Raw genomic sequence first — 13,697 nt, 5'->3', positions numbered from 1 at the left:
AGTCCGGCTNTGTGACATATTAGGATGATTTTATGACTATTTGCTTTAGATTTCTTACATATAGCTCCTTTAAGAACCAGCTCACAGCTTAGTAAACACCTGTCATGTTGACCTGATTGTGCTTTTAGGTTGTTGCCTGATCCCAAAAAACATCCCCACATAACAACCAACTGGTGCACTGCTTTAAATGCAAGGAATTGTGGGTTGGCATTTGTCTCCTTTCCATAGTAAGGGATGGTCCAGTATATCCTTTGCTAAAGGAGATTATAAATGAAGCACTTTTCCTAAATAATAAGGGAATGTGAAACAGCTCTTATTATGGCTACGTCTTACATACTTCTGGGTCATTTCACTATACTGGGACAGAGAGGCTGTGGGGACTGGTTATAGTGGGACAGAGAGGCTGTGGGGACTGGTTATAGTGGGACAGAGAGGCTGTGGGGACTGGGTATATTGAGTAAAACATAATGCTGAATTTAGCAAAACTTCAATAAGACCAGTAATACAAATAGCTTGAGGCATTTATAATAGTATGATATGGAAAAACAGTAAGTCAGTGACACATTCTGAGCCTAAATGACTTAACAGTTCAAGGTATGCATACTTCTCACTGGAACTTTTGCAGACAGGAGAAATATCCTTCAGCAAAATCCATTACAGTATAAAACTGTCAGAGAAAATGATGACAAAAACACTGACTAAAATTAACAATCAGTCCCACAAAACAAAAACGGACCAGAACGTGCCTTTAAACCAACTACAATTCTCAGTAAGTGACCGAGACTTGACCTGAATTCCCAGTTGTTATTAAAATTAACACTGAAGTGAAGTAACATTTGGGTAGAAAATTAGCTAGTGATATGTCTTCTCTAGCTCACACCTCATGTCCATTTTGGGAGCTGTATTCTCCCACTTAATTTTTTATTTACATGAAATCTATAATTTAGGCTTATCAGTTAATTTGCTTGGAAAACTGACAGAACTTTGACTCATGTCTAAATCCTAAGATGGAAAATGCCATCATTGAAGAATCCAGAGTCAAATCACACTGATGACAAGATGTCACATTTTCTGATATTCCAATTAAACAGTGTCAGGCTTTATTTTGTCCCATTATTGTAAGATCAATTTATCAAACAAACAGAACATTAAGTTGCAGTGATGTGACATGTTTGACCGACTCGCTGTCCCAACTTTGTCCATATATGTCTATGTTGAACACAGACATGAAGTTCTGTATGCTGATAGTGAGGTGAGGATCGTAGATCAATTCATCTTGTGCCTGTGATTCCTGCTTCTCCTTACATAAAAGTTTGTTTTTTTCTTTTGTTTTACACATAGTCAATAATATCACTACTTTTTCTTCAATAACCTGACCTATAATTATGATAAATATATTATTCATTTCTCCCCCAGTTACAGTCCAGTCCAGCACACCTGTAGACCAGCTGTCTCACAGTAACAACCACAGGAGTCTCATGTTTTACCTTTAAAGGTCCCATATTATGCTCATATTCAGGTTCATACTTGTATTTTGGGTTTCTATTAGAACATATTTAATGTACAAAGAACACAGTATTTTTTTCATACTGGTCTGCCTGAATATACCTGTAATCACCCTCTGTCTGAAACGCTCTTTATGGACCCAATCTCAATGTTTATTTACAATGATTTCCAAGGTAGAAAATCCTCACCTCACGTACATTACAAACAGCGCTGAGCAGACAAAGCCCATAAAACAAACAAACCAAAAAAAATTAGCTGAAGTGTATAAATAAATAAAGTATAATAGTAATAAAGTGTATAAATATTTACAAAATTTTCACCACTTTACCTTGGGACCTGACAGTCTTCCCCGACAGGTAACTGAAGCTGTTATATCAAGGCCACAGACTCCTCTGACAAAAATGTTAATTTTACTAAACACAGAGTTGCTGGTCTACTGCGGCCTCAATTAGTTAGTGTGTAAGGCAAAGTGGAGCAAATATTCAAATATAGCATACTCACACTACTCACACCGTCCACAGCAGTTCATTGTTTAGCTTCTGTACCGGTAGATTTTTATCAAAAACGTGAGAAAACAAACACAGTACTTGAAATAAGCACAGCAGAAACATCACATGGGTTGAACCACTGTGTTTAACTACATATCTTTAAATGTTATAGTTACATCGGAAAATGAAAACAGAAATCAACAAGTTTTGTTCAGATTTTACATATCTCTGCAATTGTATTCAGTTGTCAGTTTGCTGCTTATGAGCAATTATTGCTGTTAGCGCCATGTCACAGTCATTTGGTCTATAGAAGGTTTCTCTGGAATTACATTGCTAGGCAACAGCCTGGGTCCATGTTGGCTTCCTGTCTGCTGATTTCATTCACATATACTGCAAAAGATGACAACAAGAAATACAAATGGACCCTTTTAGAATGTTTCTATTGCAAACATGTCTATATTGTATAGTTGTGACATCACAAATTCATAGAAATCCTGATGGCTTGTTTAGAGGCACAGTAATAGGAACTGTGTGCATTTCTCTTCTGACTTTATAAAGCACTTACAGTAAGGGAAATAATTATTTGATCCCCTGATGATGTTGTAAGTTTGCCCACTGACAAATAAATGATCAGTCTATAATTTTAATGGTAGGTTTATTTTAACAGTGAGAGACAGATAATCAATTAAAAAATCCAGAAAAACACATTGGAAAAAAGTTATAAATTGATTTGCATTTGCTCGAGTGAAATAAGCATTTGATCCCCTACCAACCAGCAAGATTTCTGACTCCCACAGACTAGTTATGTGTCCACGAGGCACTCAAATTACTCCTCTCCCTTTAAGAGAGAAGCCTACTCCTTATCTCAGCTCGTTACCTTTATAAAAGACACCTGTACACAGCAGCAGTCAATCAACACCATGGCCAAGACCAAAGAGCCGTCCAAAGACATCAGGGACAAGACTGTAGACCTGCACAAGGCTGGAATGGGTTACAAGGCAATCGCCAGGCAGCTTGGTGAGAAGGTGACAACAGCTGGTGCGATTATTCGCAAATGGAAGAAACATAAAATAACTGTCAGTCTTTCTTGGTCTGAGGCTCCATGCAAGATCTCGCCACGTGGGGTTTCAATTATCATGAGAACGGTGAGCAAACAGCCCAGAACTACATGGGAGCTTGTTAATGATCTCAAGGCAACTAACCACAGTCACCAAGAAAACCATTGGTAACACACTACGCCGTAATGGACTGAAATCCTGCAGCTCCCGTTAGGTCCCCCTGCTCCAGAAAGCACATGTACAGGCCCTTCTGGAGTTTGCCAATGAACACGTGAATGATTCTGAGAAGGACTAGGAGAGGATGTTGCGGTCAGATGAGACAAAAATCGAGCTCTTTGGCATCAACCCAATTCGTCGTGTTTGGAGGAGGAGGAATACTGACTATAACCCCAAGAACACCATCCCCACCGTCAAGCATGGAGGTGGATGCATTATACTTTGGGGGTGTTTCTCTGCTAAGGGGACAGGACCACTTCACCGCATCAAGAGACTGACCTGACCTTTGTGATTGCCAACACAGGTTTTGCCACCAAGAACTAAGTCTTGTTTTGCAAAAGGATCAAATAATTATTTCACTCGATCAAATGCAAATCAATTTATAAAAAAAATATCTAAAAATATCAAATTTTCATTATTAGACAAATGAGAGAAATAACACGTCTGTGTCCTGGTCATGGTTAAGTTAAATTCTAGCACATGGTGGAGCATCTCTCCTGATCCCACTGGACAGCAGTAGTGGAGGCTGTACCAGTGTCTGGTAAAACAAAAGGCCTATTTGGCTGACTTCAAGTAACATTTAGTATCTGAGCTGAGAGCATCACAGCAATGAACACAAACAAGGTTTCTTCATTCTAGGGATGGTAAAGGCACGTTGGTGCTGTATTAGAAAAATCACTGTCACTCTAAAGATACACACCGATCAGCCAAAACATTAAAGCCACTGACAGGTGAAATGAATAACATTGATCATCTAGTTACAGTGCAATGTTCTGCTGGGAAACCTTTGGTCCTGGCATTCATGTAGATGCTACTTGACGTGCTCCACCCACCTGAACACCATTGCAGATCAAGTAAACCCCCTTATGCCGACGACATTGTCGATGGCTACTTTCTGCTGACAACTCCATGAATTGCAGTTTATATATTGCATCTGATAAATGCAAAATGACTGTCATATGACACTGTACCTGTCAGTTATGACACAGAATATGATAATTAGTAAGCAGCAGAACTCTCCTGTCACAGGTCACGATAGAGTTAACTGCTGTATCGAGAATAATGAATGAGTGAATGATTTTTACCCAGCCTTTGAGTTAAAGTTACTAATAAAATTATATATTACCAATTGTTTAAGGCAAAACCTAATTAGATTTAATAAGGAATCTGATACTGGATTCAGACTCATAAAATTGTATTGAATGCTATCTTTAGACGTAGGCATGAGTCTTATTTCAGACGGACCGACCCACATTTGGTTTGGTGAAAAACTGATAATACTGTTACAAGTGGACAAAGAAAGGACATGACTCCTTTTATCTTGTGTCAGTCGACTAAAACATCATCTCACCTCAAAACTTAGGAGAAATGGATGAAAACTTTTTGCTAACAACCCCATAATGCAAACCGTTGAATTCAATAAATGGTAAATGAGAATGTGCCCATAATGTATCAGGAACAGAAACTATCAGGTATATATGCATGCAGTATGTGTAATCATGTTCTCACCGTGGTGAGTTGAATCCACTGTCCACAGTGACAGAGCTGGAGTCCATACTGTCCAGTCTAGCAGAGTGGGCTGACTGCTGGTTCTGGCTGGGCTCTGGAAGGTTCTCTTTAGCACCAGGGAAGGTGAGGGTTCTTTCAAACCTCCTCTGTAGGTCCCTCTCCTTCTCTCTCTCCAACAGCCACTGCATGGTCCCTGCTCCACCTCCTCCCATCCCAACAACACCTCCTCCAGTTTTTTCATCCTCTCCTCGACTTTTACTCCCCCCCTCCTCGAGTTCATCGTCATCTGAGACATTGTAGTAGTCAAAGGAGGCCTCTGCAGCACTGGTTGTGGGTTCAACCCCCTGTGGGGGAGCAGATGGTGTGGCCACCAGAGGTTTGGGAGCATCAAAGGCCTCCTGGGAATCAAGTGCATCGCAGGACGAGGACAGAGTAGAGGAGGTGAGGGCTGGGGGTTTTCTCAGGGAGCTGTAGCCGGGCAAAGGGAGGCTGGGAGGAGGTTTAAAGAGTGTGTCTTTACTAAAGATCTCCTTACGTTTCTCCTGACCAGAGGAGGCACTGTGGGGAGGTCGTCCATTAGGTAGTGGAGGGTCAGGGATAGAGAGGGGTATTGGAGGCAAGCTGCCACCCTTAGGTCCCACCTTTGACAAGTCCTCCTTATTTTCTAGAGTATGGGGAGTCTGTCTGTCCGTTTGCCTGTCAGTGCTGCCCAGTTTTAATCCATCATGGCTACTTTTGCCCAGAGTTCCCAGCGGGTTTGCTGCTGTGAGAGCAGCCTCAGAGGAACCGGCACACTGGAAGTAATCATCAGGAGGGATGGCGGTGGGCAGTAGTTTGGGTGAGTATGCTGGCAGGCTGTCCCTGCTCTTACTTTTCTCTAAACTCCTGCCACCATCCAACCCCAGAGAATCCACAGGCAGCTTAGCTGAGGGGGGCGTGGCACGAGAGTAGTGAGAAGAGCTCTGATTGGCTCGCAAGGTGCCATCGTCAGTATAGTAACGGCTCCGATCGTCATAATAATCAGGTGGTCCGATCAAACCCACTCCAAGAGGTCCTTTAGAATTGTCCATGGATCTGGAGCGTTCCTTGGCCTTGTCACTGCGTTCATTTCTGGACTTCCTCTCCTGGGTGTGGGAGTGTGAGCGGTGGACTTTGGAGTGGTGGGCTGAGGGGCCATGGCTTGGCTCAGGGAAAGGCATTTCTGTGCGCCGCTTGGCGAGCTCTCCAGACACATCCCACTCTGGCGTCACAGGCAGGTGGGAAGAGTCGAGGATGTTGGGATTGCTGTGTGCCAGGTGAAGGCGGGCCCGTTGCCGCTCCATGGCCAGGGCGTGTTCCCTCGGTGACCGGGCCAGTGAGGATGAGTAGGCTCTGTAGTCCCTGTCCGCAAGCTCTAGGTGAGAACTGTCACTTGGCTCACCGCGGGACGCCCTCGTCTTGCTATGTGAGCGGCTGAGTTTGGTTTGAGACTGCTTCCTGTGTCTACCCCCACTTCTCCTACTCCTGGAGCTCTGATTGGCTGATGACGCTTTACTCCTCTGAGCACGCTCTTCTTCGAGGCGCTTCATGACGGCTGTGTGCCGGGCGAGGTTCTCCACAGTGAGGTCAGGGTTGATTCTCCGGATGATCTCCATCTCTACATGGCGTGGCAGCTGGCTGGGTGCCTCCTCATCACGGAGCGGCCACTCCTCAGGGGGGAACTGTGCGGAGAAGGTGGCCAGCTGCTTGGCCTTGTCCTTCTTAAAGCTCAGGCGGAACAGCTTCAAACCAAATTTCCGACTTCCTGTACCACTTCCTCCACCTGTTTGTTTCTCTATCTCTCCAGTTCCTCCTCCTCCTCCTCCTCCCCCTCCTCCTCCTCCTCCTCCCCCACCTCCCCCACCTCGGTGCTTGGTGAGCGTATCCGTCTTGAAGGGGAACCCAAGGGTGCTGCGACTCTTTTCTGTGTTGCCTCCTGCTTGCTGAGGAGGTGTTTGTGGGGAGTGGGGGGATGAGTAAGCCTCCCGGTGGTCTTTGGGAGATCGACGCTGCAGGGTGGTGTGGTGGCTAGGGGGATCGTCTCCACGGTAACTGTTGTTGTAAAAAGAATCCCCACCTCCTCCGCCTCCCCCGCTGTGGTTTTGGCTGGACTTCGGGTGTGTTCGTTCTCTCACGGCTCCGGAGGTGGACGGGGTGATGGTGCCAGAGAGAGGGGAGGTGCACTGTGTCTGCTGATGCTGCTGTTGGTTCTGATGTTGCTGCTGTTGGTGACGGTCAGCCGATCGCTCATCTAAGTGATACCACTTGGAGCTAGTTCGGATTAGGCTCGGAGTGATGAAGTAAGTCTGAGGGGTTACAATAAAATATCCGTCTGGTGTTGGGTAGATCTTCCGCTCACGGACCAGCATGCCCAGTGTGTGGTGCAGAACCTCCTCCGTTGGTGTGGGAACACCTGAGCAAAATCAGAGACAAGAAGCAGTTAGAGCGGACACATGTCAGAGAAGTTTACATTACATTCTCCTTTCATCACCTTTAACTCCAAGAAATCCCACTTCAGATTTGTTATATGAGAAAAGTTATGATTATGTGTTAACTTTTGGGTTGACCTACAACAAAAGGTCATTCATGCACCACTCTCAAGAGTCTTCTTGTTCATCTAAGTTTGACAGAGAGGGACAGAGGTGGAGCTCTGATTCTGTGCCTGGACCCAATTGGACCCAACCCACCAGCTTTGGGTTGGGCCGGGCTGTAATACCTTATTATTTATATTATTGAGCACTCTCTTATTTATTAAGAACGCATGTGACAGAGAGAAAGAGAGAGAGGGAGAGAGAGAGAGAAAGAGAGAGAGAGAGAGAGAGAGAGAGAGAGAGAGAGAGAGAGAGAGAGAGAGAGAGAGAGACAGAAAACAAGAGAAAGAAGGAGAGAGAAGAGACTGGAAGGTGACTTGGTCAGCAATGTTTCCTTCTGCTTCTCCAGCAGTGGGAGAGATATGTGTAACATGCAGTGAAAAGTGGTGATCATCATCTGCGTGCTGCATCGTAATGGATTGCTGTGCAGTAGATGCACCAAGGGGCGAATCTGTTGCGCATGAGACAACAGACTACTGAAATAAAGAAGAGAAGAAGGAGTAATAGTTTGAGGAAACACGTCAGCCCTTAGCTTGTAATAAATGTTTGTCAGGCTCAGGTTGGGCTTAGACAGAAACTGTGCGGGTTCACATAGGGTCGGGCCTGAATTTTTGGGCCTGATTAGAGGTCTAGACAGAGGCCATCTATAGCCCCTTTTCCACTGCACAAAAAAAAAAAAAAGCCAACACCACCTGCTAACATCTGTCTTTTTAATGTAATTGGAAACTTCTTCATAATTAAGCACAATTTTTTGTGTATATTTTTTTGTCTTTGGAAGTGTTAGGAACTAATATATGCATATGATATAAAGCATCAAAAACATTCCAGCTATGTAAAAAGTAGTTTAAAAAAAATGATCATCCAGTTGTTATAAGGAATTGTCCACTCTTAGTAAACTGAAGGCAGCTATAAGAGGAATCATCAGGTGGGCTTAATGAACCTGTGGATGACAGTGTCTGCATTCACTTCAGTAAACAAATGTTGAGACAGCCATTCTGCTTCAGCTCTCCTCCTATTTTCTTCTCTTTCTCATTTATCCTCTCTGCTTCTTCTCTATTCTCCTCTCCTGCTTTCTCTCATTCTTGCCCCCCCCCCCCCCCCCCAACCTCTATCCCTGTCTCTCTCTCCTCTGTCAGTCTCGAGGTATTACTTCCAGTTACATCATAGCAGCCTTTCAGCCCAGCCAGAATGATGCAACACCATGCAGACAGACAGACTGCACACACAGAAACACACACGTAGAAGCACACACAGAAACACACATAGAATGTTTGTCCATCCCCTTCCCTCTCAATCTTGTTGATCAGAAGGCTGAGCAGAAAAAAGGAGGTGGAGACAGAAGCGGGCTGTGTCTGAAAGCTGCTGTTCTGGAGTCAGGACGGGCTAATCCTGACATCAACACACTCTTACTTTCACATTGTCATACACATCTAAGTGTATGGCATAACATTGATCACTGTCTGCTCTCAGTGTACTGGCAATTCAGGGCAAAAGTTGTACCAGCCATCTTCTATTAATGAGGAGAGTTGTATGAATGAAGGTTTGTGAGAGTTCCAGGTCCACACTGGTTTGTTCAGTGAAAGCAGTTAGTGCACAGCACAGCTATTGATTTCATCTGTCTGAAAAACGAAGTTGCAAATAATCTCTCATCTCATCTGGTGTGAAGTGAAGTGAGTGTGTAAACTGAGGGATGTTTACACAACGGTTAGTTTGGAGAATAATTTTACAGTTCTCCTTCATTTTCCTAATAAGTTGGACTTCTTTTGTTTGCCCAGCCTGTCTGATCGTCTGACTGCTCGAGCTGACCTGTCACACTTTGTACTGGTTATCTTATCGTGTTCCCAGATGTGAGTAACTCACTTGGTAAGTATAATTTTATTATTACTGACAGTACTAGTTTGCTTAATATTTAGAGTACGAAAACAACACTGATATGTAGGGGTACTCGATATATCCAATAATATTTACAATAAATACAATATAAATAAAATAAAAATGAAAATGAAAAAATACAATACACGAGTCAGCAAAGTATTTTCAGAAAAGTACTTCTATCCTGGACTTTTCACACCCTTTTAGCAGCATGCTGGCTTCTCAGAGTAACTCAGTCTCAACTCTCCCTCTCCTCTCTCATCGTGAGCAGGCATGCAGGGGAGAGTCACTATGGTTACACGAACCAGCGTCGCCAGCATCGCCAGACCATTTTATGTGATAGTCTTTGTAACATGGATATTGTCATGCCCATGAAAATAAATGCAAGTCAGTGTGTGTGCATGTGTGGAGCACAAACAGGTGCATTCACTTGAATGCAGGAAATGGAGTGCTTGACGCTCAAAAAAGAGTATAAAGTATAAACAAGTATAAAGTTTTGCTCCATTATAATTCACAAGGTTCATGGACAAAACATTTCCCTACATATATAACATATATAACATGCTATCATTATTAGCATGAGTCTATAACATTTTACATTGCTTAAATAAGCAGAACAGCTAGCATACTTTTCCTCTACTCATATGAAGCCAGGATAAATCACACACAAGACTTCAAATGATATTTTGGGGGGGGCTTCATTGTCTTCATAATTTATTTTTTCTTATCTGTAAAATAAGAGTTAATAAAAGGTTAATTTCCACTGAGGGAAATGGTTTTTAATTTACAAAAATAAACAGGAAGTCGCCGCACCCTGTAGTATTTCTGGGGTGTGCATGATGTCAGGCTACAGTGTAAGAGCCTATGTTGCAGGGATGGCATCAATTCAATGCAGAATTATAAACTCTGCTTACAATACAGTCTGACAATCCTGAATTTTTTTTAGATCACACAACCCTGTGTTGCAGCATTTTCATTTTGTCGACCTGCTTTTAGATGTCATGTCTACCTTGACTGATTGTGTATAAAATTCCTAAAAGAAAGCGTAAAATGGCAGTAACTAAATTAAACATGGAATAATACCATTATATAATTAATATATAATATAATCATTTAAATGGCATCTATTACAAGTGAATATTTTATTTTTTATGTTGACATGTGTGACAGTTTAGACACAGACATGAGACTGTTATCAACATCAATAAGCTTATTTCTCAAAATGTTGAATGATCCCTTTAAATGAATGAAGAATGGGAAAATTAACATCTTGTTAGAAATGGTTATAGAGACAGTGTGCAATGTGTATACTCTGAAAACAATGCCCATGAGAGGGGAACACTATCAGCACCACAATATGCAACAAAGGGCTGAAATGCTAACAAAATGCCTGTAGTAGGCTTGGGCGATTGGACGAATATATCGCCAATCGGTCCATCACGGTTGGTTTCATTTTTGGCGATTTTTTGGGCGATTTTTGTCATTTTATTTTACTAAATTAATGGTCTGTCTCCACAGAATTCAACTCGGTACATATAGTCCATAATTACTATGTAGAGCACAATTCAAAGTGTGTGCGTATTGGAACTGGCAGCTTCACACTGATTTCTGACGAGTCTTTCACAAAACACGTCAGTGATGGCGGAGCTGAAAGTTACTGCAGGGGTCCCGTAGCAGCTCGCTCCCCAGTTAATCAATTACAGCGGCTGCACTGGCAACGGGAGCGGCGCGACAACTCTCTATTTTAGGATGCTCTTCTATTTTTGTCGCGCTACGCTCCCCTACGCGACCCACCAGCAGATAAAAAGCTGCTACCTTTGCATCATCAGCCCGTGGAGGTCTGCTCGCAGTTCCGTATGTTCGGACACTGTGAGCTTGGACCTCCCGGACCAAAACATAAGTTTCCTCCTGGGAGAAGTTTGGCCGTCTGACGCTGCTGCTCTCTTCTGCCATGGCGAATTGAGTAAACTCTCATTACGCCTTTGCGCGGCGCATTTAAGGGCGAGGAGAGGGGCTCACTTGATTGGTGTGATGTGTGTAAAACCCACTCCACGCCTTCTCTCGTCCCTCTTTCCAACTTGCGCAGGTAGGAGGGACAGAGGTGGGAAAGAGGAGTAGCTGCGGCAGCGCGCACAGTGTGCCAAACTTGCAAAATCCGCCTGGCCACACCCAGGTGGCGAAGCGCAGGTGCGCTGCGCCTCCACCTCGCCCGGTCTGCGAAACTAGAGGCCCTTATGTCTACCAGAGAGAAAAAAGTTACATTGAAAAACTCAGTACTGTTCGTCTACCTATGCTTTCTCTTCTCCTTACAGCGCTCGACAGTGCGAGCGTTTCACTCGCATTTGCGACTAAAAATAAGTGTGTGCGAAATGTAAAAAATATTTAGGGGCACGTGCGCATAAAAAAATCAGCCGAAGCAGCCTATATTTTTGTCAATAAAAAAATATGATAATCTAACCGCAAATGTTGGAGGAACTCCAGCCGCTTCCCTCTTCCCCGTGTGACACGGTTATGGGCGGTTTTCCAAGCCACTGTCGGCACAATGAATATAAGTCCCACTGTCAGCTGGGTGGAAATAAGTCAAAGTGTGGCGGAGGAGACGGACCGGGTTAAGCGGCGGACCTCCGGGGAAGCCCTCTCCCCACATTGAGGGACCGTTCTCCAAGCTACCACTGCTGGGCAGCTGAAAATAAGTCAAAGTGTGGAGGAGATGGACCGGGTTAAGTGGCAGACCTCCAGGGAAGCCTGCTCCGTTCTCCCCGCAGTTAGGGACTGTTCTCCACGGCCAGGCTGTCGGCTGGGTGGAAATAAGTCAAAGTGTGGCGGACACGAGGGACCGGGAAAAGCGGTGGACCTCCGGGGAAGCCTGCTCTGTTCTCCCTGCAGTTAGGGACCGGTGTCACGGTACCACTGCTGGGCAGGGTGGAAATAAGTCCTGCAGAGTTTCAGAGGACCTGGAGAATGTTTTAGGATAGTAATAACATTATGTAAGATAATCATATTGCAAAGATAATATATATAAGATAATAACATTAAAGACAAAATTAAATTGCAATACTTTTTTAAAACTTGATGATTTTACCTTTCTGTACATTTTGTATACAAATTCATGAAATAATTTTGCTTGTAAATGTCTATTTGCATCACGTTTATTACGGAAAACACATTATTTGATTAATTTACATTGTGTCCCTAAAGTTCTTTGTGCGCTCCTTACTTTTTCAACTTAGGAGCACATGTGCTCCTTGGGAAAAAAGTTAGCGTCAAGCCCTGCCTTAACATACTGATCTTGGAGGAATGATCCTACTGAATGGCCAGTAGTGTCATACTTTAATATTTACAACTATTTGATCAAATCACTGATTAAATTCATCATTTACGCTAACAAAGATCAAAAACAGGCATCACACAACTTAGTTAGCTTCAATCTCTACAGAATTTTTGGCCAAATTAACAAACAGCCTGCTGCACGTATAGGCATAGTGAGTGTCAGGATCCCACAGTTTTTCCTATTTCTTCTTGCCGATGCCTCGTCTTATTGCTTTATACTTAAACTTGTAAAACCTAGTTATGGATACTTTACCCTGATTAAAGTGCATCACACCTCAAAGTGCTTTTAGGTATGTTTGTGGTGTTTGCTAGCAGAGGTTAATGACAAGGAAACACCTTGTCGATTGATGTGCTGACGTATTGCAGTAAGCGAGTTGTGTCATTTCTGGTGTTTCTGTGACAGCGTCTGTGTACTGCTCTAGTGAATTCTACTAGCCTGCTTTCTGCTTTCTGACTTCAGTTGCTTTAACATCTACTTCAAGTCTTAACCCACACTAGTTCTGTTTAAGCACTTATAGCTCTCCTCCTTTTTACGACTTCCCTGCTAATCTCTTAGCTGTTATTTGCACGTTACTAGCCTTGTTAGCTACATTAACGTTTGCTTTACAGTTAGTGATGGCTTCTCCTTCTGCTCTTTCTTGCTCGGTGTGCCAAATGTTTAGCTATGCCTCTGCCTCCTTTAGCGACAGTGGTAATTGTAACAAGTATAGTTTATTTGCTGCGTTGGAGGCGAGGCTTAGTGAATTAGAAACGTGGCTCCGCACCATGGAAAACCATTCAGTAGCTGCGGTAGTTAGCCAGTCCCCTGTAGCCGGTGTGGAGCCACATAGCATAGCCTCTGCTAGCGGTCCTCCGGTAACACCCGTACAGCCGGGAGGTTGGGTAACCATTCGCGAGAGGCGTAGCTCCAAGCCGAAGCCCACGGCTCACCACCAGCCTGTTCACGTTTCCAACCGCTTTTCCCCACTCAGCGACACACCCGCTGAGGACAAAACTCTGGTTATTGGCAGCTCTATTCTGAGGAACGTGAAGTTAGCAACACCAGCGGCCATAGTCAAATGTATCCCTGGGGCCAGAGCGGGCGACATTGAATCAAATTTAAAACTGCT

At 43.7% G+C, this 13,697-nt stretch overlaps 1 protein-coding gene across 3 annotated transcripts in view; it reads right to left on the bottom strand.

Annotated features, from left to right (window-relative positions):
• The window catches only part of LOC126389516 (storkhead-box protein 2-like), a 128,320-nt gene that overhangs the window by 13,311 nt on the left and 101,312 nt on the right, over nt 1-13,697 (bottom strand). For all 3 annotated transcript variants that reach the window (XM_050043259.1, XM_050043261.1, XM_050043262.1), the window contains exon 3: nt 4,778-7,208. In XM_050043259.1, the coding sequence (XP_049899216.1) occupies nt 4,778-7,208 (2,431 nt within the window). The remainder of the gene's footprint in view (nt 1-4,777; nt 7,209-13,697) is intronic.

This window comes from Epinephelus moara, chromosome 4 (assembly GCF_006386435.1).
Source record: "Epinephelus moara isolate mb chromosome 4, YSFRI_EMoa_1.0, whole genome shotgun sequence".
NCBI classification, from domain to species: Eukaryota; Metazoa; Chordata; class Actinopteri; order Perciformes; family Serranidae; genus Epinephelus; species Epinephelus moara.
This window is presented reverse-complemented; position numbering and strand designations above follow the sequence as displayed.